This window comes from Coregonus clupeaformis, chromosome 4 (genome assembly GCF_020615455.1).
Source record: "Coregonus clupeaformis isolate EN_2021a chromosome 4, ASM2061545v1, whole genome shotgun sequence".
Classification (NCBI taxonomy): Eukaryota; Metazoa; Chordata; class Actinopteri; order Salmoniformes; family Salmonidae; genus Coregonus; species Coregonus clupeaformis.
In genome coordinates, this window is record NC_059195.1 from 17,253,533 (window position 1) to 17,281,450 (window position 27,918).

At 42.0% G+C, this 27,918-nt stretch overlaps 2 protein-coding genes across 2 annotated transcripts in view; one reads left to right on the forward strand and one right to left on the reverse strand.

Moving 5' to 3' along the window:
- Positions 1-706: 706 nt before the first annotated feature.
- Positions 707-6,101, reverse strand: zgc:172182 (coiled-coil domain-containing protein 89). The gene is made up of 7 exons (XM_041869913.2): positions 5,877-6,101; positions 4,286-4,758; positions 4,031-4,161; positions 3,807-3,943; positions 3,631-3,707; positions 1,742-1,841; positions 707-1,179 (listed from the first exon to the last, which is right to left on the reverse strand). Exons 1-7 carry the CDS (start codon positions 5,934-5,936, stop codon positions 1,093-1,095), a joined length of 1,065 nt encoding a protein of 354 aa, XP_041725847.2. The 5' UTR covers positions 5,937-6,101; the 3' UTR covers positions 707-1,092.
- A 1,539-nt stretch (positions 6,102-7,640) lies between these two features.
- Positions 7,641-27,918, forward strand: part of lrp2a (low density lipoprotein receptor-related protein 2a) — a 76,898-nt gene continuing 56,620 nt past the window's right edge. The window contains exons 1-13 of the mRNA XM_041865108.2: positions 7,641-7,764; positions 14,695-14,802; positions 15,053-15,175; positions 15,378-15,494; positions 16,241-16,351; positions 22,522-22,635; positions 22,942-23,058; positions 23,744-23,887; positions 23,985-24,104; positions 24,234-24,362; positions 24,920-25,089; positions 26,140-26,363; positions 27,671-27,877. Coding sequence (XP_041721042.2) covers positions 7,656-7,764; positions 14,695-14,802; positions 15,053-15,175; positions 15,378-15,494; positions 16,241-16,351; positions 22,522-22,635; positions 22,942-23,058; positions 23,744-23,887; positions 23,985-24,104; positions 24,234-24,362; positions 24,920-25,089; positions 26,140-26,363; positions 27,671-27,877 — 1,793 coding nt within the window. The 5' untranslated portion in view covers positions 7,641-7,655. The remainder of the gene's footprint in view (positions 7,765-14,694; positions 14,803-15,052; positions 15,176-15,377; positions 15,495-16,240; positions 16,352-22,521; positions 22,636-22,941; positions 23,059-23,743; positions 23,888-23,984; positions 24,105-24,233; positions 24,363-24,919; positions 25,090-26,139; positions 26,364-27,670; positions 27,878-27,918) is intronic.

A 27,918-nucleotide genomic window follows, 5' to 3' on the forward strand; every position in this document is an offset into this window, starting at 1 on the left:
GCTTTGTTACTTTGGTCCCAGCTCTCTGCAGGTCATTCACTAGGTACCCCCGTGTGGTTCTGGGATTTTTGCTCACCGTTCTTGTGATCATTTTAACCCCACGGGGTGAGATCTTGCGTGGAGCCCCAGATCGAGGGAGATTATCAGTGGTCTTGTATGTCTTCCATTTCCTAATAATTACTCCCACAGTTGATTTCTTCAAACCAAGCTGCTTACCTATTGCAGATTCAGTCTTCCCAGCCTGGTGCAGGTCTACAATTTTGTTTCTGGTGTCCTTTGACAGCTCTTTGGTCTTGGCCATAGTGGAGTTTGGAGTGTGACTGTTTGAGGTTGTGGACAGGTGTATTTTATACTGATAACAAGTTCAAACAGGTGCCATTAATACAGGTAACGAGTGGAGGACAGAGGAGCCTCTTAAAAGAAGAAGTTCCAGGTCTGTGAGAGCCAGAAATCTTGCTTGTTTGTAGGTGACCAAATACTTATTTTCCACCATAATTTGCAAATAAATTCATTAAAAAATCCTACAATGTGATTTTCTGGATTTTTTTCTCAATTTGTCTGTCATAGTTGACGTGTACCTATGATGAACATTACAGGCCTCTCTCATCTTTTTAAGTGGGAGAACTTGCACAATTGGTGGCTGACTAAATACTTTTTTCCCCCACTGTATATGCCCGCTGATGACTTGACTGACCCTGCCCCTGCCACTACTTTCGATCACCACTTCGATGCAACCCGTGCTATTGCTGAGCTGGGTATCCATCCTGCTGTGGACTCCCTGGATTATACTGTACTGGTCGTATCATTGACCCAAACATTGGATCTGAGTACTATGATGTTGCTTGTGGTGTGCAAAAGATTCTTTGTGGTAAATATTTGTTATTTTCCAATTCTACCTGATAGGGGATAAATACTTTGCTACTTCCTAAACCATCAACAAATGAAAATCCTGAATCACAAGTCTAATCGGTTTAATGTGACTAAGTGAACAGCAGTAAATTCAAAATATGAATTTGTTTTATTGTAAAAAAAGATAAGCAAATTCATACTCTATCTTATTACATCAGTGAATGGTTGGATGGAATGGTAGTCTTAGCCAATCATATGGCGCAGCTTGGCATTTAACTCCTTTTCCTTTTCAAGCAGGTCGGTGCTGTGGTTTTTATAGGCTTCAAAATCCTATGAAATAATTGTATATAATTGAGCACGATGGCACTTCTATTTTGCAATATTGCAATGTTTTTCATAATGATTTATATGTACACTAGATCACTGATAGATGGCGCTGTGTTGAAGCCACCGTGCCTCCATCTTGGCACTCCCCCACCATTGCAAAAAATATTTTCAAAGCTATAGAAATGCATTTATTAATGTCTACATTCGTTTTTGACACATTTATTCTATTACAGACAGCTTCATGGATACTTTTAAATTATATTATGTGAAATAAACATAAAATAGAAAAAAATGGAAAAACATTTTATTTAAAGTATACATTTAAGAGATTACTAATAGTACTGTCCCCACTACAAAAAAAATAACATATATATGTATATGTAATTTTGTCCTTGATACATTTAATTGAAATACTGTAGAAGTCCATTGATTCCTATGGAGGACTGCTCCTACTGGGGAGTGCCAATATGGCCAACCGGTGGCTTCAAAGCCTCTCAATGGCCAATACATGGCATTAGCAATCCAGGTTTTATATACATCATTCATTTTCCACATTTCAACTAACCTTCTTCAGCTTGTTGCAAGTGTTCACAGACTGATCAAGAGCGTGCTGGAGTGCTTTGACTTTCAAATTAGTGTTCACCACAGCTGCCTCTCTTTCAAACCTAAAGCAGAGAGATCTTTGATATACATGCCAGTGTTGGACTTCATTTTAAAGGCCCAAATGCAGCCGTTTTTATCTCAATATCAAATCATTTCTGGGTAACAATTAAGTACCTTACTGTGATTGTTTTCAATCAAAATCATAAAAATAGAACCACAAATAGCTTCTTAGCAAGACCAATTTCCCAAGCAAGGATTTTACTATGACTGTCTGGGAGTGGTCTGAGTGGGGAGAGGTTTGGAACGCCCTTTCTTATTGTTCTATTAACTATATCACCAGGCAGGCCAAAACTCCATCCTACCAAAACAGGCAAAAATGTCTATGCTGTCTTTTCAAACAGCTCTTACACTAAACGGGCATTATCATAATTTTCACAGTATTACTCCAACTTCATAGTGTGGAAATATACACTACCAGTCAAAAGTTTGGACACACCTACTCATTCAAGGGTTTTTCTTTATTTTTACTATTTTCTACATTGTAGAATAATAGTGAAGATATCAAAACGATGAAATAACACATATGGAATCATGTAGTAACCAAAAAAGTGTTAAACAAATCAAAATATATTTTATATTTGAGATTCTTCAAATAGCTACCCTGCCTTGATGACAGCTTTGTGGACTCTTTACATTCTCTCAACCAGCTTCACCTGGAATGCTTTTCCAACAGTCTTGAAGGACTTCCCACATATGCTGAGCACTTGTTGGCTGCTTTTCCTTCACTCTGCCGTCCGACTCATCCGAAACGATCTCAATTGGGTTGAGGTCGGGGGATTGTGGAGGCCAGGTCATCTGATGCAGCACTCCATCACTCTCCTTCTTGGTAAAATAGCCCTAACACAGCCTGGAGGTGTGTTGGGTCATTGCCCTGTTGAAAAAACAAATGATAGTCCCGCTAAGCCCAAACCAGATGGGATGGCGTATCGCTGCAGAATGCTGTGGTAGCCATGCTGGTTAAGTGTGCCTTGAATTCTAAATAAATCACAGACAGTGTCACCAGCAAAGCACCTCCACACCATAACACCTCCTCCTCCATGCTTTACGGTGGGAACTACACACGCGGAGATAATCCGTTCACCCACACAAAGACACAGCGGTTGGAACCAAAAATCTCAAATTTGGACTCCAGACCAAAGGACAAATTTCCACCGGTCTAATGTCCATTGCTCGTGTTTCTTAGCCCAAGCAGGTCTCTTCTTATTGGTGTCCTTTAGTAGTGGTTTCTTTGCAGCAATTCGACCATGAAGGCCTGATTCACACAGTCCCCTCTCAACAGTTGATGTTGAGATGTATCTGTGACTTGAACTCCGTGAAGCATTTATTTGGGCTGCAATTTCTGAGGCTGGTAACTCTAATGAACTTATCCTCTGCAGCAGAGGTAACTCTGGGTCTTCCATTCCTGTGGCGGTCCTCATAAGAGCCAGTTTCATCATAGCGCTTGATGGTTTTTGCAACTGCACTTGAAGAAACTTTCAAAGTTCTTGAAATGTCAAGAGTGTGAAAAGCTGTCATCAAGGCAAAGGGTGGCTATTTGAAGAATCTCAAATATAAAATATATTTTGATTTGTTTAACACTTTTTTGGTTACTACATGATTCCATATGTGTTATTTCATAGTTTTGATGTCTTCACTATTATTCTACAATGTAAAAATAAAGAAACTCTTGAATGAGTAGGTGTGTCCAAACTTTTGACTGGTACTGTATATATATAATATATATATATATATAAAAACACGGGAAAATCAAATTTTTGACTGCACTGGACCTTTAAACTATTATATACATACCTTTCTTCTGCAGCAGCCCTGTTTTTTTCGACCTCTTGCCTTTTTGTCTCCAACTGCTGGATTTCCACCTGTTTATCCTTTCAAAAGGCAGAAATATTATGAATTGGCTGAACTGCTTCCATGTGTAGTTAAAAGCGACATTCTGTTTTAAAAAATTGATGTATGTTATGCATTACCTGTATTAGTTTACCCCTTTGCATCGATAGATCCAATAATTTGTCCTTTTCCTTGGCCAAGACCTCAATTTTTTTCTGCATCTGTGTCTCTTTCAATGAATAATTTTCTCTTGCTTTTTTAAGCTGTTGATCAAGTTCTGGTCAAGAGACATTAGAAAAGCGGTCATATTTCTCATTTAGGAAATACGTTTTTTTGGGATACAGAGTTATACAGCCAAACTCACCTGTGCACATCTCCACTGCATCCCTCAGCTGTCTTTGAGCATCATGCAATTCATCTTGTAAGGACACCTCCTTAGTTTGATGGAGACCCATGAGCCCTTTAAGTTTGGTCTGGAATCCAGTTGTTTTTCCCCTGTTGGGAAAAAATATATACCTATTGTTATAACACTCCTACATTGAACAATCGGATGAAGTCAGTCAACATTTACTAAATGCAGCAATAAATCTAAATAGAAAAACAAATGGCGCATTCTTACTGATATTCATTATCAAGACTTCTATGTTGCTCAGCAAGGTCTCTCAATTCTTGTGTTAGTTTCAAAATAACTGCTTCTTTGTCTTGTAAGTCTTTAGAGAAAATATTATCGTTCTCTTCCTGAAGTCGTTCGTTCTCCTGTTTTAGTTTGGCATTCTGTCTTTTGTACTCATCCTTGAAATGTATCAGCTCCTGATGGTTAGCTGCCAGATCCATAAATCTTTGCTCTAACTGCATGGATTTCTTCTTTTCATTGTCAAGTTTGGTCTGTACGTCTGCACTCAGGTGTTCTAACTCTGAGTTTATCTGCTCGAGAGCTTGACAACGAAGGAGCATGTCATCGGCTCTTTGTTTCAAAATGCAAATCAAACTTGATTGCTCGTCTATCCTTGACCGCAGCATCCCTGACTCCGTCCTCTCTTCCAGGGAAAGGCCACGCAGTTTCTCTAAAGACGTGTGGACATCGTCCATGTCCTGGAGGAGAAAATAAGTCAGGTGAAATGTATAGACATGTAGCCTAGCCTAGTTGACTTACATTAGGCACTCATGTTACTGTTACAGTGATACTGTTAACCAGGTCTCTCTTGCTATAAAAACACCCATCTGAGGCAATTTTCTTAGATTCCACCACGTCACTACGTACCTAAAAGGTCCTGTAGTTATAAAACATTACCAGCACCAAAATGTTTTGTGTTTTATTTTCTCTTGTTGGCCACATTTCATATAATTGTATAAATGTCGCAGGCCACTTTAACACTGTTTTTAAGCTGCACTTGGCCCAAGGGTCGTAGCAGTACATCCTTTGGCTTAACTGGTCCTAGTCCAGTCAGGCTGGTGTCCACTAGCTACCACAGCCACAAAGTAAAACGTTTATATATGTGGTCTTCATTTAAGGTTTGGCATAAGGTTAGCAGTGTGGTTACCTTTAAAATCACATTTTAAGACGAACATTTTTTGAAATAGGCGTGGTAACTAGTGACGACCATGCAGGCTCTACTCTCGGTTGCACATACAGCCGACTATCTGAGAACCCCAACTACCATGTAGAGTTGCACCACATGCATTTTACAACAACCAAAATGTTATGTTGTACCTCCTCTGTGTCCTCCCATTTATTGATGTATCCCCATCTTAAAAATCTATTTATATGCCCATCGACTCCAAAATCCTCCCAAACCAAAGTTTCCTTTCTACCTGTCAACAATATTGCAACATTGTACTTCCACTAAGACTCGAGTTTCACGAGAAAACAATTTGTTTCCAATCATTTGGAACATTGTAGTTAACATTTCCAGTCTGCAAGTGCCAGCAGCCTGGAGCAAGTGAACAACAGACAGTTAGTCTGTCAATTAGCTAGCTATATACATTAGTTCGAAGGAATTTAAATGTATATGCCAATAAGATGGGCCATGCGGTCTTCAGAGATCCATACACACATGTGGCTAAATAATGCAAAACAAAACTTGCTTTACTGCTAATGATTACGAGTAGATGGTTAACGTTAGCTCGCTAGCTAGCTACAGTAGCATGAATCTGGCATTGCCGGACGTCGATGTTTCTTGAAATTATAATAACCTGGTACTGTTTCTTACCTGTTTGGTGTCTCTTATCATCTTCCTTAGGTCTTTTGGACTGCTGTGGGGTGATGCCATGTCGACTGCCTTCTTTAGAAAAAGGTATACGAGCTTGGAGGTGCATAAATCAGTTTCGTTCACTTAACGTTACTACTTCAACGAGTCTTTTAGAATGGGTCTTGTTGGAGAGCCACAAAGTTTCAGCTGTTGCTACTGGCAACTGTCATTTTAGTTGCCTAGAGGAAACCATTTTCTCCCCTCCTCTTTACATTTTCCTCTCACCATTTTCTGTGAGCAGTGGCATACACCAACATTAATCATGTTTGACCAGAATTGTTAAATTTATAACAACGTAGTTGATTTTTTTATGTATTTATTTGGATAATTGGCTTGCGCCAAAGACATGAGCCACGGAATTATACAGCTCGACCCAAATGCACAAGGGAAATGGAAAAGGAATGCTACATTACATTGTTCGGAAATGTTGCAGGTGTAATTTTAAACGGCGCGCCGCAGGTGGAATTTCCTCCTCTGCACCACCTGATGGGGCTGCTGCGCCTCTCATAAGTGGATTTGCATGCAACACATCGAAACGTGAGGCCCATCTAAAGTGACCCGCAAACATGGTCCCAGACCCAATCCTTCGGGATTTCCGTAACACGAATATTTAAAAGCAATGTATACAAATAGATAGTTCTCGAGGAGTACAAAAACAATAACACTTTATGTATTAGGCTATGCATGATATGCAGCACATCAAAACATTTTTACGAAAAAGAGCGAAAGTGCAAGGCTTGAGGCACATTTTCTATTTGAAATAAAACAATGTTGGGATATTCAATTGATTTATTGGGTGAAACCTTGCTTGTAGACCTAAAGTATGTGATTAATAGGCTGTAATTTACAGGATTAAATAGTGATCCAACTTGCAGGCCTATATTTATTGATTAGTCGATTTCGTCTCATTTTACAGCTTTTTTGCCATTTATCATGCCTTGAAATGTTGATCCTGCCCCCATGTAATTGAGGCGAGCCTTGACCCCGGTGTAGTCCCGTACCAACACACCAAGGTCACCCTGAAGCTGAATAACGTTGAGCCCCTTCAGTCAGAACAAAAATAACATTCTACAGTGCTGTGGCAACAACGTAACCTATAATTGATTCGTCTATTTTACTCTTATGACAAATAATTGTCTTATTCATTTTCGACATCACTCACTGGATGTGAAAGATCATGTGTGGATAAAACTTAAGCTACAATATAATGGTAGAAGAGCAGCAACAGTTGTGTTTTTTTGTTTGCTTGCTACTGAGTTAATCAAATAGGCTACTAAATAAATAGTAAATAGATAAACAGTAAATAAATACACGTTTAGGACCTGGGACATAAATCTTTCAATTCAGCTTTTAAAAAATGTTGGCTCCAGGGAATTATTTGCGAATCTGCATTTTAGGCTAATCCATGTTATTTTGATTTACATCGAAAGTAATTATTCTATATGTTTTAGACAACAAAATGCTGCGTTATTATTTCACTAATGTTGCCACCATTAGGGCCTACCTAGCTGTCTGATGGACAACGCAATGTGTAGATCACGTGTAGATGAGACAGCCCGGGCAATGGAATTATGCATATTCCAGGGCGCGCGGTTTAAGGGTTTTATCGGGAGGGCCGGGGTTGGGGGAGCGACCGTCTCTGGCTTTGTGTACGCCCCTTTTCATCAACTAGCGGGACAAGAAAGAGAGAGGCAAGCAACAGCATCCCAGTCCCTAGAGCACCTCCATCTGCCCGGCTTCATGAGGAGCTGGACAGACCAGCCGGGACCCAGCATCAGAATGTGGAGAGCAGTGCTTGCAAAACTTCTTGTTATATTGATTTTCTGTACTTTCCGGTGTCATTCACAAGGTAAGAGTATCCTAAACTCACCTAAACACAGCCTTTATTAATTGTGAACCTGCTGAGAGTTGTTTGTGTAGCCTATATCTGCCCTGGATGAGAAAATGTAAACCATTGGTACATAGACACCAATAACACCTATGTGGTAGAGTGGCCTGATTTGTAGTTATTGGATATGTTTTTTGAAGACATAATTTACTTAGCTAAGATGTTGATAGGCAAACAATCATCTAATTTGGCTATCTATAAGTAAAAAAACAAGCCATTTAGCCATGTTTGTGCAATGCTTGGCCTTTTTGAAGTGAAAGGCCCTAGCGGTTAGAGCGTTGGGCCAGTAAGTAACCGAAAGGTCGCTGGTTCGAATACCTGAGCCGACAAGGTGACAAATCTGTTGATGTGCCCTTGAGCAAGGCACTTAACCCTAATTTGCTCCAGGGGCGGTACTACTATGGCTGACCCTGTAAAACAACACATTTCACTGCACCTATCCAGTGTATGTGACAAAACATACATTTATGTTTTTATAAAGTAGTACCGGAGTACTTTCTATATAAAAAAATCTGAATTTATTGTGGCAAATCTTACCAACTACTTGGCCAGTTATTTCCCCAGCTCTACAACTATTTTTTTTGCAACCAATAAATACAGAATTATTTTAATATAGTTTACAATATTTGACTTCTTTATCGAAACTATTCCACTCTAAACATTATTAAAGCTTGTATTGAGCACAAAGCCTCCCTCAGACAGATTTGAAGTTCTCTCTTGGAGAACTTTTGCCTGAGCTTTGTCGTTGCTAGGTAACAGAAGTGAGCATGTGACTTGCAGACAATCTGTGTGGACTGCAAACTACTGGTACAAATCTTATTCAGAGGAACTCAACGGCTTGCCTAGTGCAAAACCTCAATAGATGATAACTAATTATATAGCCTTAATTCAAGGACCCATTTTCCTTTCCTTTCCTGTTGTAGAAACTAGTCATATACCTTGCTTGATAGATCTGAAATACTGTTATCTTTGTCTCTTGCATACTGGTGTAGCCTATACCCTACTGCTCAAATTGTAATCTGCTTTCTTTTTGCTCAACCCTTAGTATGTAAGCTCCTTAGTGTGAATCAAGCAACTAATTACGCTGCAGCTGCTGCTGAAAGCGACCATTTCTACCTAAGCAACAACAGGCAAAAGAGTGCATGTAAACAACAAGGGGAAAGTTCTTACAACCTCAGATGGAACCATCCCAGGCTAAATAGGCTGTATGTTTCTTCTTAATGTTTTAGCTGCATTGCTCTATATAGGCTACATTCCAAGACTATACAAAATAAGAAAGTATGACAAAATAAATGAGAAAAAAAACAGCACGTATCTTAATCAAATTTAACAATTGTAATTATCCAGTGGCATTTTGTAGTACATAATATGGAAGTGATCTCTACAAGCTGAGGCTATGAGCATGGTCTTCGCCAAAATTAATTATAATATTGAATCAAATCAGGCCTTTGCCAGCGTTTTCAAGTTAGTAATTAGCAGGCTTGTCCCTTAAAAATGAACAATGATGTACCAAAGATTTGTGTCGTCGTAGTTTAAAAAGACATTCAAGTCAACAGGTAATCAATGTTGTCTATTTCAGTATATACCAAGTTTTAAATGCATTGTCTAGCAACAGAGCCTCATGCACTTCCAGCATCTTTTGCAGTTTTGCATCATGGCACTTGTTGATCTCCTCAGAAATTTGAGGCAGGAATGGTTGAATTAATCCAGATTTAGCCAGCATGCGTTTGAGAGGAAATGACTAAAAGGGCCTTGGAGGACAGGTTACTTTCTCTAATCCATTGAGCCTAATTTCCACTGGGTCCTCCAGGGATAGGGTTCACACTCATTTTTGCCCTGTCAAAGTTTCACCAAAGCTAATGTGGCTCAACTTGATGATAATTTAATGTGTGACAGACAGTCTTTTGTGGCTTATTATCAAGAGGCTTTAAAAGTGTTGTAAAACACCTGTGTCGACATAATGGTTAATGTGGCACACTTGTAGGGTGATTTAATGTTACAGTAATAGGTAACAAAGGAACTGGACTTGGTGACAAGCATTTCACTACACCCGCAATAACAGCTGCTAAATATATGTGACCAATAAAATTTGATTAGATTAGATTTGATTGTGGCCGTTCAAAACATGTTTTTGCAGGTTAATTGCTTGAATATTGGGGCTAAGTGCCTTTCAAACCTCAATAATTTGCCACAAACAGCCTTGGTCATTCAGGATCTTGTGAAAAAAATGCATGATTTGAATTAGAAAAAAACATATACAATTAAACCAGGATAAACAAGATGTTCTGTGTCAGTGTTACACACGATGTCTAGAACAGGGGGATATGGGGTTGGCTTATGAACATTTCCCCTACTAACTCAAATAGGTGTTTTCAGTTTGTTGCTCACATTAATTGATCCTAACCTATTATTAGTTAATTTGTGTTATAGCACAACAACAAACACTTGTGGGTTGATGTTGAAATTTGACAAGGCACAGAAAACTTCGGCCAGCATACGCGTGCTAAATCTTAAAGATGCTGCAGCCTTTTCTGGTGTAAATCCGTGAGCAACGTTAACGCTGTATTGGAAAGGGGAACAGAAGTTAGCACAGTTGACTCAAATTAAAGACTAATCCTTTCCCATTATACAGCACTCTCAACCCAGGTCCCAGACTATTATGTGATGCATAGGGTGCAATGTTTAGGCTAACAATGCTCATGGTGTATTGAGTGACAGTTTGTCATAGGCAGTGTGAACAAAAACATTTGACCTCCTGCAGAAGTGCAGTGTAACATCTCAATTTCTGCTGCTTTCTACACATTTCTAGTCAAATGTAGCTTTACAAATGTATTAAAACTTTATAAAAGTTTTTTAAAAGTAAGAATTAGAAGTACAGCTTCATTCCTCACTCACTATTTATTGCCTCCTTTTGTACCTGTGCCAGTACCAAACTCCCTTGGGCTTTTCTCTGTTTTGTGTGTGGCAGTAAGAGCCAAAGTCAGTTGTTCAGCAATTGACTGCATTCTGTTGAATTGATTTCCATATGAAATGGAGCAGCACTTCGCTCTAACAGCATGGACGGATCCAGCGCTCCACGCTGCCAGCCGTTTTCTAGACACACATTCAGAGAGTGCGAGGGGACGCACAAAAACAAGGCGGTATTGATGAAAGAGGCTACACCTCTTTCAGGGGCCCCCACATGATTGGAAAGAGATGTTTTGGGGAAGGGCCAAGATTTAAAAAAAAAAAATTGGGGTTAAACTTCTGTTAAACTTTTTTTGCAGGAAGCTATACTGTATTCTGCATTCTGCTATCCCTCTCCATAGTCCCATTGGCGTGGTGACACTTCCAGTTATGAGGTTGCAGCCCTGCTGGCTCTTCCATTGTGCCATTGTGATTTCACAGTGGGGTCTGAGGCATTGGCAGGCTTCATTCGAATGAAAATTCCTCTGCTGCTCCTCTTTGTTTGGCAGTAGTAGGGCGTCCTTATCTTTCTCTGTGGATAGTGTGAGGTTCTCGCCTGCTGTGGGTTTAAGATGGCTAATTACAAAAGACATGGTCAGAGAGAGGGACAAAAAGAAAACACCAAACTAAACAAAACAGGCTAAACAAAGACACTAACGAAAAAGTACCAATCCTTAGACACCACATTCTTAAGAGCTTATTTGCAGCATATTGGCCACTTTTCTCTTAAGTTTATTTTAATAGAAATTGACTGACAGTCAAATTGCCCGTATTTTGATCAGTGTTGTTACATTTCGCCTTAAAAAATAAACTATTTACCAATTTATTCCTGAAGGAATAGTAAATCAGATGACATAAAAAAAGACTATGGCTGAATGTAAGAGCATTCATTTAAAAGTCCACTTTAGTCTGCCAGTCTTCACATTCATTTAAAAGTCCACTTTAGTCGGCCAGTCACCTTTCCCAGAACTGATACTGTCAGGAAACACTGGCTTCATTTGAATGTCTCAGAAGATTGGTTTCCTTTTGGCAAAGGTTGTTGAAAGCTGTTAACCTAATGCATAGCAGACAGGGATTATGAACAGGGATTATGAACATTGCCATTGTTGCTAGGAGGCCTCAGGAGTGTCCTTCCTCTGAACTTGAAGTCCATTGATGCTTAAAGACACTTCTAGTATTTTTCTCTTTTAAAAAATATGTTGGTTTTGTTGATAAGCTGGTGGATATTGATACTACATGCAATCCTATTTGTGGGTCAAGCAACGAGTGATCATGTTTTTTTTTTAATTAGGGTCTTTTTGGAAGTCTCATTAGACAAAATGTATCATTATTTTCAGTATTATCCTTGAAGTTGTCAGTACACCCATGATTTTTGTCTGATATCTACCATATATTGTCAAATATTACATATTCAGAGTTGATCTTATAATGATCGTAATGTCATGGAGCATGAGACCACTGACTGTCTGTTCAGGGGTACAGAGCTAAACCCAAATGTCTTTCAGTGGTGTCACTGTGCTGCTCCGATACTGCATGCACTGTTTGTCTTACCTGCATGTTACAGATGATGCTGAAACCTCCCGGATCATTGCCTCTCAACAAAGGCACCCTTTGAGCTAATGGGGAAGCAATTTTCTCATTAGTAAACTGAGTAGGAAAAAAGCTTGCTTCTCAATTGGCTGCTGAATGAGTTAAATATGAAGCCCCTTTGGCTGGCGTAGTTTAAAAGCAGTTTGGTGGTGTCGGCTAATTCATCTGAGACAAGACCTCATGATATGAGAAGCCCCTCACAAGGCTTTTAGTGCCGTAGCACAGTCATGACCCCACAATTCAAGTGGAAGTGATCCATCTTTGAAGAGCACATTACATAAAAGAGATGATAAACTACTGACTTGCCTATAATAAAGTGCCTGCTCACACAACATTTGTCGACTGAATGGGCTGCGATTTTTCAATTCAATTCATTACATTGTATGTCTGTTTACATTTTACATTTTAGTCATTTAGCAGACGCTCTTATCCAGAGCGACTTACAGTTAGTGAGTGCATACATTTTTTTATATTTTATTTTCATACTGGCCCCCGTGGGAATCGAACCCACAACCCTGGCGTTGCAAACGCCATGATCTACCAACTGAGCTACACGGGACTAGGTGTTTGACAAAGAAGGAACATTTCCCTTGGCTTTTAGCATTTGGTTCAATAGTGGTCATATCGGAAGTGCTCTTTTTTCACCTGTCAGAGGGAAATGCTTTGCCAGACTTGTTCTATAATTAAGTAGGCCGACTCATAATATCAGTGTCCAACAATTCCACCTTGGCCTTTAATAGCTCCTGGTGTCTCTACGTCCTGCTAAAGGATCAATGTCAGTAGGACCCGTGCAACCGATGCTGTATCCGTTTTATGTTTCTTTTAAATGAGAAGAATAAAAAGGCAGAGGGTATGTTGGCAGGAGTTTCCTAAGAGATTTCAACTTATCAGCACAAGATCAAAGGATGACATCACACTAATTCTTAGTTCAGTGCCTTATCTCATGAAAGCTCATGTTTAGCATTAGGCCTAGATGGTTTGACCGGATTGAAAATGCTTTTTCTGTTACAAAATTGTCCAGTAGGTGTATATTCAACACGTTGGTTTCTTTTTGTTTGCAACTGACCACTGTTTTCTTGTTTTGCATGTCCTTATCATGTAACATGCTCCTATGCCATTGGAATTTGAAGTAATTTGTTGATAGCTGTAGTGGGAGAGAAACACTAAGTGAAAGGTTGTGCTAATAGAAACCCAATGCACATGCTGATTGGTGATGGCACAGCTAGTTGATGCAATGGAAATAGCTGATTACTTGCATATTTGCTTCTAGGAGTCACAATACATGTATTCATACATGTATAACATATGATCTATGGATATCGCCCATTGACACATTTATGTTATGTGAAAACTGGTCATGAATCAGTATCCAAAAATCTTACTGCGAATGTTTGGAAATGTAATGTGGTTTTTAAAAATGTGGGTGTGTTTTGTGTGTAATTTGATTGGTCAGATGGCAGTGTTTGATTCATAGATTGGAAATAAAACATAGGTCATTTGTATTACTGATTATATTTCTCAGTGTTGTTTGTTTCTAGAACAGTCTTCAGTTTGTTTTGCAACTGAGGTGTTGACACAATGTAAAACCTCTCTCTTCAGCACATATTTGACCAAGCAGGGAGTGTGTTTAAAGGTAGTCGATAAGACACTGTAGACCACCAACCCCAGACATGCACCACCAACCACCACCTTACATCTCCCTCAGCAAAGAATTTGGGTTTAAGGGTTGCGGTACCTCCTGGTACCACTATTTATCCCAATTACATTTCTGACAAGGAACAGCATGCACCATAAATCAGGTTGTCAGAGAGAGACAATGAGAATTGTACATTCCAATTCGGACAGGTCTGACGGAGCGCTCTGCCACTGAACTATGCTGCCTCAGTTGATATCTCCTGGAAAACTTCAGGGAAGGTAGAATGGTGGTACCTTATCTCCTCAGATGCCACTCAGTGAGAACATCAAAAGGAAGCTTGGGATGAGTGTGCTGAGGGTTGAGTAACTGTTTTGAGGATGGCTGGCACGCTCTTCTCCAGGCCCTGTCGATGCTGTAAACACCATGCTTCATCAATAAGAGACATTCCCAAACACACTTAAATCTGTTTAGATGTTTTGATAAGAGACACAAAGATATCCATCAATTTATTGGACTAACTATAGTAGAGAGGGACATTTGAGAGGAAATTATTTATTTTTTCTGACCTAGTTTAGAAATACACATGATCATGATCAACTGATTAAGATCATGAAGAATTATGCACCTGGGGACTGAAGGTATTACAAAATAGTATCTGAGAATTGGTCTAAAATATGGAATGAAGATAACTTTAGTAATAATGTGTCTCCTGTGTGAAGGTTGTGAGACGGGGCAGTTCCAGTGTGGGACAGGCCGATGCATCCCACAGCACTGGCATTGTGATGGAACGTTAGACTGTGTAGACGATTCTGATGAAGCCGACTGCCGTGAGTAACTTCTCATCTTACAGTGGACTGGGCTGCACTTTGACCCTCTCCCTTTACATGTTATCAGGATTTGTCACATTTACTCACGTTTCCCTGTTAAATTGTATTGAGAGCAGCAAAACTGTTGCTTCGTAGAATTATCTTGAGTAAGAATCACCTGGCATTGTCTTACTTAGACCTTCACCTACATATTGACTATTGTTGCTGATAGTGTGGAGACTAAAATGGGATGTGCTGTGTGTGTCCTCAGCCCATGTAACATGTGATGAGAGTCATTTCCAGTGCTTGAGTGACGGGGAGTGTATCCCAGATGTCTGGGTTTGTGACGACGAAGAGGACTGTGAGGACGGCTCAGATGAGAGACAACACTGTCGTAAGTTCTCACACTTTCTACAATAGAGGAAATCAATACGCAAGTACTGAGTAGACCATACAGTGTACAACATGTTTTATTTAGAATTCTCACCAATGTGACAGGTGCCACAAATGTTAACGCAAAAATCAATGACAAAGGCAATTAAGGGGGTAGAGAAATGCTGCACTTGTGGTTAAGTTGCTCCTCAATCTCTCTGCAGCTGGTAGGACGTGCTCCAGTGGGCAGTTCAGCTGTACCAATGGGGCCTGCATCCCAGGGGAGTACAGGTGTGACCGGCTGCCCGACTGCTCCGATGGGGCTGACGAGAGAGACTGCCGTAAGTTCCCCAGTGTGGCTTACTTACCTTCTTCCCTCAGGCTCCTGTGGCATTTTAATCAATTTGTAAGATTAAGAGGCTTGCTGACTGACAGAATGGCCACAATATGCTTCTTGTTGTCAGAGGTTGATTGCAGATTCCTTGGGGATTAGTCAAGCTGAAGTTCAGCTGCTATTCCATTATTGTGCCGACATGTTAGACTCACAGCACTGCACATTTGGTGATCTCACAACGGCAGAATAAAGTGTTTTTATCCTCCCATTAGCTTTTAGCATTTTTCTTGCACCATTACAGGCTGAATAATTCCGTACAGAGCTTTATATTTCAGAGGTGAATTGCCACCATGACTTCATGGGGGAGTATCTAAGGGTATATGTTCTACTGTTAATGAGATTAAAAGGGGGTTAGAGCTGCCGACGCAGCAGCTAAGATAATGATCTGCTAGCAGCAGACTGTTACATTTGGGTAATTGCAAGGTTGTCTTAATACTTGAGAACTTTATATAGGAATGTTTAAGACTACTGACATTTGAGACATTTCATGTTTGAGAAATGTTTAAGACTACAAGAGACATTTGACATTTGAAAGGGAAAGCATTATGCACCTCTTTGAACAAATTATTTTTTATAGGGAATTGATGCTTATTCCTTAAATTCTTTGAATATTCTACAGATGGGTTTGTTCTATGTCAGTCGGGTATGATTGACTTGTCTTCATCTGTTTTGACATGTTTATTTCCCTCTCAGACTACCCAGAGTGTACAGAGCTGAGGTGTGCCAACAGTGCCTGTTATAACAGGACCCAGCACTGTGACCAGGTCGTGGACTGCCGTGACGGGTCAGACGAGGCCAACTGCAGTAAGTGTTCACTTCTGGCCATGACTAGGGCTGTTACGGTGACCGTATTACCGCCACACCAGCGGTCACGAGTCATGACGGCAGTCAAATTCCACGTGACCATTTAGTCACGGTAATTAGGATTCTCCAAGCTCTGATGCTGCTGATGGTCATTAGTAGCCTACCAAACTTGCTAACTGCCTGGTACTCAGCACTCTATTGTCCCTCTAATCACTTTGACATCAATGCAAATGTAATCAAACATTTAATCAAACACTTCATGAGAGCCCATGAGCTCATGTTGCGCAACATTTCTATAGGCTATGCAATTGTGTGAGAAAACAGAGTGATGGCCTCTATTAAAAAGAGGAGGATCCCATCAGCTTTCTATAGGCTAGGCCTACTATATTTATTTCTCAACTTTCCTGATATTAAGCACATTGCTTCTCTTTAAAACAGGAGTATAGCCTACCTGGCTGGCGTGAAAATGAACATTTACATACATTTACATTTACAACATTTAGCAGACGCTCTTATCCAGAGCTGCTTACAAATTGGTGCATTCACCTTATAGCCAGTGGGATAACCACTTTACTATTTATTTATTATTTTTTTTTTTTCTTGGGGGTGGTGTGGGGTAAGGGGTGTAGAAGGATTACTTTATCCTATCCCAGGTATTCCTTAAAGAGGTGGGGTTTCAAGTGTCTCCGGAAGGTGGTGAGTGACTCCGCTGTCCTGGCGTCGTGAGGGAGCTTGTTCCACCATTGGGGTGCCAGAGCAGCGAACAGTTTTGACTGGGCTGAGCGGGAACTGTGCTTCCGCAGAGGTAGGGGGGCCAGCAGGCCAGAGGTGGATGAACGCAATGACCTCGTTTGGGTGTAGGGACTGATCAGAGCCTGAAGGTACGGAGGTGCCGTTCCCCTCACAGCTCCGTAGGCAAGCACCATGGTCTTGTAGCAGATGCGAGCTTCAACTGGAAGCCAGTGTAGTGTGCGGAGGAGCGGGGTGACGTGAGAGAACTTGGGAAGGTTGAACACCAGACGGGCTGCGGCATTCTGGATGAGTTGTAGGGGTTTAATGGCACAGGCAGGGAGCCCAGCCAACAGCGAGTTGCAGTAATCCAGACGGGAGATGACAAGTGCCTGGATTAGGACCTGTGCCGCTTCCTGTGTAAGGCAGGGTCGTACTCTCCGAATGTTGTAGAGCATGAACCTACAGGATCGGGTCACCGCCTTGATGTTAGCGGAGAACGACAGGGTGTTGTCCAGGGTCATGCCAAGGCTCTTCGCACTCTGGGAGGAGGACACAACAGAGTTGTCAACCGTGATGGCGAGATCATGGAATGGGCAGTCCTTCCCCGGGAGGAAGAGCAGCTCCGTCTTGCCGAGGTTCAGCTTGAGGTGGTGATCTGTCATCCACACTGATATGTCTGCCAGACATGCAGAGATGCAATTCGCTACCTGGTTATCAGAAGGGGGAAAGGAGATTAGTTGTGGGTCGTCTGCGTAGCAATGATAGGAGAGGCCATATGAGGATATGACAGAGCCAAGTGACTTGGTGTATAGCGAGAATAGGAGAGGGCCTAGAACTGAGCCCTGGGGGACACCAGTGGTGAGAGCACGTGGTGCAGAGACAGATTCTTGCCACGCCACTTGGTAGGAGCGACCGGTCAGGTAGGACGCAATCCAAGAGTGAGCCGCGCCGGAGATGCCCAGCTCGGAGAGGGTGGAGAGGAGGATCTGATGGTTCACAGTATCAAAGGCAGCAGACAGGTCTAGAAGAACAAGAGCAGAGGAGAGAGAGTTAGCTTTAGCAGTGCGGAGAGCCTCCGTGACACAGAGAAGAGCAGTCTCAGTTGAATGACCAGTCTTGAAACCTGACTGGTTTGGATCAAGAAGGTCATTCTGTGAGAGATAGCAAGAGAGTTGGCTAAAGATGGCACGCTCAAGAGTTTTGGAGAGAAAAGAAAGAAGGGATACTGGTCTGTAGTTGTTGACATCAGAGGGATCGAGTGTTGGTTTTTTGAGAAGGGGTGCAACTCTCGCTCTCTTGAAGACGGAAGGGACATAGCCAGCGGTCAAGGATGAGTTGATGAGCGAGGTGAGGTAAGGGAGAAGGTCACCGGAGATGGTCTGGAGAAGAGAGGAGGGGATAGGGTCAAGCGGGCAGGTTGTTGGGCGGCCGGCCGCCACAAGTCGCAAGATTTTATCTGGAGAGAGAGGGGAGAAAGAAGTCAAAGCATAGGGTAGGGCAGTGTGAGCAGGACCAGCAGTGTCATTTGACTTAACAAACGAGGATCGGATGTCGTCAACCTTCTTTTCAAAATGGTTGACGAAGTCATCCACAGAGAGTGAGGAGGGGGGAGGGGGAGTAGGATTCAGCAGGGAGGAGAAGGTGGCAAAGAGCTTCCTAGGGTTAGAGGCAGATGCTTGGAATTTAGAGTGGTAGAAAGTGGCTTTAGCAGCAGAAACAGATGAAGAAAATGTAGAGAGGAGGGAGTGAAAAGATGCCAGGTCTGCAGGGAGTCTAGTTTTCCTCCATTTCCGCTCGGCTGCCCGGAGCCCTGTTCTGTGAGCTCGCAATGAGTCATCAAGCCACGGAGCAGGAGGGGAGGACCGAGCCGGCCAGGAGGATAGGGGACATAGAGAGTCAAAGGATGCAGAAAGGGAGGAGAGTAGGGTTGAGGAGGCAGAATCAGGAGATTGGAAGGAGAAGGATTGAGCAGAGGGAAGAGATGATAGCTACAATAATGCAAAGGAGATCGGAATGAAATGAACTAAACATCTGGGAAAGGAGAGAGCGGGGCCTCCCTCACTTACGTTTCACTGAAACACCCAAATATAACTCTCCCAACTTCCACCTCAGAAACTATAATTGTTGTAAACTACAGCGGTTCAATGTTTTCTAAGAATAGACTAACTTAGTTTATTCAGCTAGCTAACTTGGTACAGTATTCTTCCGTGAAAATCGTCCAGGGCACCTAGTCATATGACGCCATAGCCAACTAGCATGCCGGACTCCAACAACACGGTTTAGCACCAATACTCGGCCACAACAAACCACCAGTGTGTCAACACGCCAAGCAGATCATTCGTGTCCGTGTCTAACGTTGTGGGTTAGTCCCGACAGCTTGAGCGAGTCCGTCGTCAACTTATTCAGCCAGTTAGTTAGCTAGAATAGTTAGCATACTAGCTAGCCATTGCTTTCAGACAAAGAAGAAACCCCTCCTCCCATGGCACGAACACACAGAGAGAGCCAAGCTAACGTTAACTAGTCACCCATGTCCCGAATTCCCTTGAACGACTCTGGCTACCAGTATGTAAAAACAAAACACAAATGTAGATTATAACTTACCCCTAGCAGCTACTGTTAGCTAGTCAAGTGCAAAGCTATCCACTGAATTGACTCAGCCTGTTCGTGTCTGTTCGCTAGGTCGTTCCAGCTATTGTTTACTAGTAGCTATCCAGGTAGCAACAAGCTAGCTACATTTCAAGCACAGTAGCCACTTACTACCTAACGTTAACGCTTCAGACAGTGAGGTTAGAAAAACTGCTGAATGGTAGGCATTATTGTATGTAATTATTGTAGGCAGCTAGCTGGCGTAATTACAGGTACTCTCAGGCGTGAAACAACTATCCACAGTTGCTAATAGTTACCAGTAGCTACCCGCCAGCTAGTCCAGGTAGTGGGTTAGCTAGCTTCGTGCTTCACCGGGCTCAGACGAATACAATAATAACCTACAATAATTACATACAACAACCCACGATAACTACCTACAATACCTAACTACAATGTAAATACATAGTTTAAGCTTTACTCGACAAAGCCCAAACTATGTATATAAGCCATATAAGCCAAGCTTACCTCCCGCCAGAGAGAGACACAACCTCACCCGACGACGACCACGGGAAAAGCGTCCTCCATTCTCTATTTAAGTGCATAGATGACATGTATTTTTTACAGCTGCCCCTGTTTCGAGACAGGCGCATAATAATGGTCCATTCTAAATCAAAACAAATTTGACACATATATTATTTTGAATATGTAAAGACAAGATTAAATCAAGAATAGTGTGATGGGAGACAATATTAGCTTATCACTTGTGAATGATGCCCAGCTTAAGGCAAACAGTGCATGCGTTTTTGGGGACTTTTTAAAATCATAGTCGCACACCTCAATAGCCTGGCCCATAGGCCTATATGTTTTGATAAGGTTTGTATCACAGCTAAAGTGGCCAAATAACTTCTCCAGATACTCAACTAGTCTCAAGAAGTCCAGTTTTATTGGTTCTTTAATCAGCACAACAGTTTTCAGCTGTGCTAACATAATTGCAAAAGGGTTTTCTAATGATCAATTAGCCTTTTAAAATGATAAACTTGGATTTGCAAACACAACGTGCCATTGAAACACAGGACTGATGGTTGCTGATAATGGGCCTCTGTACGCCTATGTAGATATTCCATTACAAATCTGCCGTTTCCAGCTACAATAGCCATTTACAACATCAACAATGTCTACACTGTATTTCTGATCAATTTGATGTTATTTTAATGGACAATAAAAGTGAATTTTTTTCGAAAACAAGGACATTTCTTAATGAACCCAAAACGTTTGAACGGTAGTGTACATACGCAGCGCGTGAGTTTCAAGTTTGGGGAAGATAATTTTCACCATGAAAATGCACCTTTGTAATGAAAGCATTACATGCATAATTGTATTTGTGGTCACTTTTGAGAATGGTGTTTTTCTGCTAATGGAACATTTGCGCTTATAGCCTACTGCCGTGTGTGCATTGCTGTGCTTATAATGTGAAGAAATAGCCTTAGTTTATCAACATTTTAAGCTAAATATTCTCATCTATTGCGTCAGGTTCATTGCTTAAAACAGGTTTTTTGATGCTAGTGGTTGTATTAATTTGGGATCTATCACATCCCACAACTGTCCCGGACTATGTTTGGAATATTTATTTCTCGCACAGAATAGAATAGGTCAACTTTTGTACTATGGGGATAGTAGATTGACATAGGCTAGTGCTTTTGCTGTTAGTTAGGCCTACTCATCTTGTTGGCTGACGAAAAGTAAATGTGGACAGTTCTTCCAATATCTTCAATATGCGCCTCGGGAATTGGATAAGGACGTGCGCAGTTGCGTCCCCGATGTGTCTGTCTTCACTTGTAGCCTGTGAGAAAGACCCAATCATGTGACTGAGAGCCATGTGAGTGAGAGGTGCTTCGGCACACAGCCGGGAGAAGGGAATTATAATTATTATATTCAGCCCAAGGGCACAACGGCCACTGGCCACAAAAGGCATGGATTTTTTTAGGGGGCATAACGGCCACACAAAGGGGATGCAGCCAGGAAATTCGAGGCATTATTAAGTGCTTGTCAAATTGTGAATGAGAGACTGATGAAGTGTGTACAACCTGCGCAAAAAACAAGGCAGAGCTCATGCCTTTCATGCAACTTTTTTCAAATCATCATTAGAGACGCATCATGCAGCCTTAGATTGTATTAAAAATCATAACATATAGCCTAACATTTGTATCACAACTAAGGTTACATAAATAACTCTAAATTAAGCATTTAGGAGTATCTGTTTCTTTGTTAACCACTCAACACAGAATAGCCGCATGTGCACACTCCCTAAAATCGTTTGGAGAATATATCCTTTCTATTTTATTCAGCTATGTTCAATTGTATTCTTCATACTATAAAATAATATAAAATAATGCCAAGGAATTCTAAGCAAATCTTGTCAGCTAAATGAACTAGTGTAGCCCATAGCCAGATCAGGGCCTAACAGAAGGACAACACAGAGTATGGTATTCTGTTCTTCTGAAATAGACTACATGTTTCTTTAGACCTCTCTAAAATAAATAATGGATTTATTGTTATGGTGTAGGCTATATTACATGGATTTATTAGACTTTTTAAAATGTAGATGTTCCAAAGGTCTGCATCAGTGAATTGTAGGCTATGCATGGAAGCCAGGAAATGCTAAATGTGTTTACATTAATTAATGGTCACTTACCGTGAGACCGGCAGTTATTTGCTTGACAATCACCGGCTGACAAAATTGTATGACCGCCACAGCCCTAGCAGTGACGCATGACCACGCATTTAACCAGGCCCTCCTCCTGTCCGACACAAACAGTCAGTCACTGAAGGGGTTTTGTGTCTGTTTTATTCAGCACAGCACTGCAGCAGTGGCCTGTTCCAATGTGGAAACGGAGAGTGTGTCCCTCAACGCTATGTCTGTGACCATGACGACGACTGTGGAGACAGGAGTGACGAACAGAGCTGCAGTGCGTACCTCTACCCTCCTCGCACCACTACTGCTATCTGCACCTCTCATCTTAACTCCTCACCCAGATAGTTTCTCCCCCTAACTTGGACTTAATCTGACCTTTTCTATGTGCTCTCTCTCTCTCTCTCTCTCTCTCCCGCTACCCCTCTTTCTCTCTCTCTCTCTCTCTCTCTCTCTCTCTCTCTCTCTCTCTCTCTCTCTCTCTCTCTCTCTCTCGCTCTCGCTCTCGCTCTCGCTCTCCCCCCCTCCCCTCCCCGTCTCTCTCTCTCTCTCTCCCTCTCTCTCTCTCTCTCTCGCCCTGTAGCCTATCCCACTTGCAGAGGGAGCTACTTCACGTGCCCCAGCGGTCGCTGTGTTCACCAGGTCTGGCTTTGTGACGGAGAAGACGACTGTGAAGACAATGCAGATGAGAAAGGCTGTGGTATGGACGCTACAGAGTTCCACCTCCCCTTCCTCTTGACACATTTCTAATATTGGACCCAGAACCCTGAAAAGGAAACAGTAAGCGGGTTCAGTAGAAACACACTTGAAGGAGTGAGAAACACTGCGGTGTATAAACCTGATTCACCTTTGGTCTCCATGGTTGGTATGGGCTAAGCACTGTGCTTGTGCTTTTAAAGTGTGGTAGTCAAATGCCTCTTTGATCGCTCACCCCTCCAAAGAGCTTTAGAATTCTTCAAAATATATTAAAGTTAGGGGAGTTAGTGGTCTTACCTGTTTTTAAGACTCTGATTGACAACACTGTTTGTAATAGCTGCAGTTGTTTCTAATCTTCAATTGTATCTGTAACTTGTGACACTTTGTCTTTTGTGTGTATTTTATGTATTTTTCTGTAATATTTTATATACACGCTGCTATTTTCCTGTTTTGCCTTCTTGCCAGGTCGTCCTCGCAAAATAGGTTTTTAACCTCAATGGGTCTTACCTGGTTAAATAAAGGTTTAAAAAAAATAATATACAAACATTCCTCCACGCTGCTCTGAAGAGTGTTTTTAGAGGATGGGTTGCAGAATCCTCCGATAAGGCTGCTGTCTTCAATGCATACCTCACACATTGTTGCTGTTTTCTCAAAGCAAGGCAGTGAAGATGACTTTGTTTTCTCTGCAGACGCTGTATCACGTGAGTGCTATCCTGGAGAATGGGCCTGTCCATCCTCAGGCCTGTGTATTCCCATGGACCAACTGTGTGATGGGACAGCCCAATGTCCAGATAGAGAGGATGAGACCAACACCACTGCTGGACGCAATTGCAGTCAGTAACGATACAACCAGTTTAAAGTGCACACACGCACACACTTTATTTTGAGAAGTGACATTGGGAGTAATGTGTGTCTGTCTTTGTTTGTCAGGTATCTGGAGGTGTGCTTCTCTGAGCTGTGAGCATCGCTGTCATGCGTCCCCTGAGGGAGGAACCTGCTCATGTCCCTCTGGGTACATTGTCAACAACAACAACAGCCGCTCTTGTATCGGTAAATACTGCCATATTCACTCAGTTACAGTACATTGAAATAATTGGAAACTCAGGCTACTAGAGGTAGAATATGGGATGTGTGCTTTTGACTCATTCAGTTTTTTTCTTATTTTATTATTGGGTGAAGACTTTGACGACTGTCAGATGTGGGGCGTCTGCGACCAGCTCTGTGAAGATCGGATAGGAACCCATCGCTGCAGCTGTCGAGAGGGCTATTTCCTAGAGCAGCACCGATACTGCAGAGCTAACACCTCAAGTGAGTGGCCAGCGTTGAGCTTCAATATACTTCAACATATCAAACTCATTCCTCCTGGCTAGAGGCCCTCAGCCCCTCAACCCAGCCTCCTGTCTGCCAGCCTCTGTCCGCCTGCTCTGCTTTCTGGTGCATTGTTGCACACTGATTGTTGTTTCAGCCAGTCGTTTGTGTCTGTGGACCAGAGAATGGCTATTGACCAAGAGACAGACCCCTCTGACTTTGAGGCCAGCAGCAAGGAGGGATTTGCTGTATTAATAATACAGATCAAATTATCTTAGCCATTTGGGTTTCTAAAAATGACATAAAATGTATTACATGAAAATGAAAAATGTATTACTATAGATTAATATTTGAATCAACTCAATAGTATGTTATCAAAACTGACTGACTAAAATGTATTGTTATTTCTTTACTGTTTTCCACTGCTGAGTAAATTAATGAATGATTATACAGTCAAAAAACAAGTGCTCAAACAGCATATGACAGGTATTCATAAGAAGAGATTATGAAATGTTTGAGCATGTTACCTTACTGATTGCCTTGTCTACTGTATGTAGCTGGCATAGCCTCGCTGGTCTTCTCTAATGGCCGAGACCTGCTGATTGGTGACATCCATGGACACAGCTCACGCACCCTGGTCCATTCCCAGAACAGAGGAGTCCCTGTCGGGGTGGACTTCCACTACCTCCTCAATAGAGTATTCTGGACGGATACTATTCAGAACAAGGTAATACTGGCATTAAAATACTTCTCATGAATGGTTTCCTGTGGCCCTGTTAAGGCATCAGTGCATCGTTAGAACTACCTGTACAGTGGACCGTAGTTACAGTCCACAGGATAGAAAGGCTTATTGTTTGAGGAAATGCTTGAGTTGTACAGGAACCTGCCCCCCCCCTCCTCAAAGGAGAGGGAATACTTTGACAGATCTCTTAAGATACCGCCACTGTTAATACTGTACAAATGGTAGACCTGTCGGCTCCCAAATGGCTGGGTCATAATGAAGGGGAAGTAGGTTGGGAATGGAATCCAAAATGTCTAATCTGGAAAACAGTGATATGCTGGTATGATGTTCACATAGCTCAGTGTAATTTTTGTAACCCGATCGTGTTCAAAGTAATCGTGCAGTGTTTGTTTTCACCGAGTCCACCCTGTTATATGCATTCTTTGGCCAGCTCAAAGGGCTTTGTTCAGCCTCTTGGCTTCTGTATGGTTTGAACCCCAGCCATGAGACTGAAAAGCAGGGACATACCAGGAGTGTGGTATCTGTGTAGATCAGCCACCTCCATGGCGGAATGTCATCTGATTTAAAGTGGGGGGACCACAAACAGGCCATGTGAACGTACTAGGGAGGTTAAACTAGCAGGCTACTTCCACATATTCAGTTTCTCTTTAAACAGGTCAGCTGAAAATCCTGCTTTTTAGACGTCTGTGTCTTATTTCAAATGAGCCAGAGCTGTAAAGAGCACTATCCCTTCCGAGGTGCCAAGGCTTCAAGCCTGAGAAACTGGTGCCATCTTGGAATCAGTAGGGTACAGGTTTCAGAATACTATCCGACGGCACCACTCAAATACTACTAGACAGACAAGATGGAAGTCAGACAAGCAACCAAAGCCCAGCCTTAATGACAGTAATTTCCTTCTCATTTTGGGGTATTATGGTGACATATCCCATCCCTGTTTCTCGGACTGTCTTTTTTAAAAAATATCTCCATGAATTTCTGGAGCCTTAACCACCAAAGAGCTAATCTCTTAGCAACAATGCTTTCTTTTCTGGCCAGGTGTTTTCGGTGGATATGGACGGTTCCAATATGCAGGTGGTTTTAAATGTATCAGTTGACTACCCAGAGAACCTTGCCGTGGACTGGGTGAACAATAAGCTGTATGTGGTGGAGGCCAGTGTCAACCGGATTGACATGGTGGACTTTGACGGGAATAACCGGGTGACGCTGATTGCAGAGAATCTGGGAAACCCCAGAGGGCTGGCCGTGGACCCAACTGTGGGGTGAGTCGAGGGGACCTCTCCCATCCTCAAGTCCTCTATCCCTCCATCCTCCACCCCTCTATCTCTCTGTCTCTCTGTCATGCTGTACCAGTAGGGAGTAATGAGTGTGTGAGATTCGCAGATTGTCCTGGCGGATTAGTGAGCATGTATTAAAAGTGATGAGCCTCATTGTAATCCAATAGTGCAGTTCAAGAGGGGAGCCTGGCCCAGGTGGCTACAGGTAAATTGGGAAGTGATAATAAATGTACACACTTGTTCTACCTCGGTGGGATTTAGGGCTGGCCCACCTGTAAGACTGGGGACAAAGACAGTGGAGGATGTGTCTGTTTCAAAATCAATTAAAAAAGGAAATCCGCTTATGTATTTATGTACTGGCCTTTTGTTGAGTTGCAATCTTGGTCGTTTTATAGCTAAAAGGAAGAATAACTTTGCTGCTATGAAATCCAATTTACCAATGTTCAATATTGCACCCAGTACATAAATCAAATCAAATTGTATTTGTCACAGGCTTCGTAGACAAGTGTAGACTAACAGTGAAATGCTTACTTACGGGTCCTTTTACAACAATGCAGAGTTAAAAATAAGATAAAAAAATGTGTATCAAGAATGGTCCACCACCCAAATGACATCCAGCCAACTTGACACAACTGTGAGAAGCATTGGAGTCAACATGGGCCAGAATCCCTATGGAACACTTTCGACACCTTGTAGAGTCCATGCCCCCAACGAATTGAGTCTGTTCTGAGGGCAGAAAGGGGTGCAACTCAATATTAGGAAGGTGTTCCTAATGTTTGGTATACTCAGTGTATATAGGGAGTAGAAAATAACATGGCTATATACAGGGAGTACCAATACCGAGTTGATATGCAGGGGTATGAGGTGAGTGTGTGACGTCAGTATGCATGTGTATGCATTTCTTTTGTGTGTGGGCATATGTAGTGTGTGTGTGTGTGTGTGTGAGTTGTGGTGTAAGTGTAATTAAGTATGTGTAGGTAGAGTCCAGTGTGTGTGCATAGAGTAAGTGCAAGAGAGTCAGTGCAAAAAAGGGTTAATGCAGGTAGTCCAGGTAGCCATTTGATTAGCTATTTAGCAGTCTTGTTTAGAAGTCTTATGGCTTGGGGGTAGAAGCTGTTCAGGGTCCTGTTGGTTCCCGACTTGGTGCACTGATACTACTTGCCGTAAGGTAGCAGAGAGAACAGTCTATGGCTTGGGTGGCTGGAGTCTTTGACAATTTCTTGGCAACCTACTGTACTGGTAACCTGTACCTAATCTGTACCTAACTAAGCCTAAATACATTTTTTTCACAGGTTCCTGTTCTTCTCAGACTGGGACTCTCTGAATGGAGAGCCAGGTTTGGAGCGGGCTTACATGGATGGCACCAATCGCTATGGGATCATCAGGACTAAATTGGGCTGGCCAGCAGGGATCACACTGGATATTGATGCCAAGCGAGTCTACTGGGTAGACAGCCGCTATGACTATATTGAAACCACCACATATGATGGGCTTCATAGGTAAGCATACCAGATATTTTCCTTATGAAAGAGCTCAAATT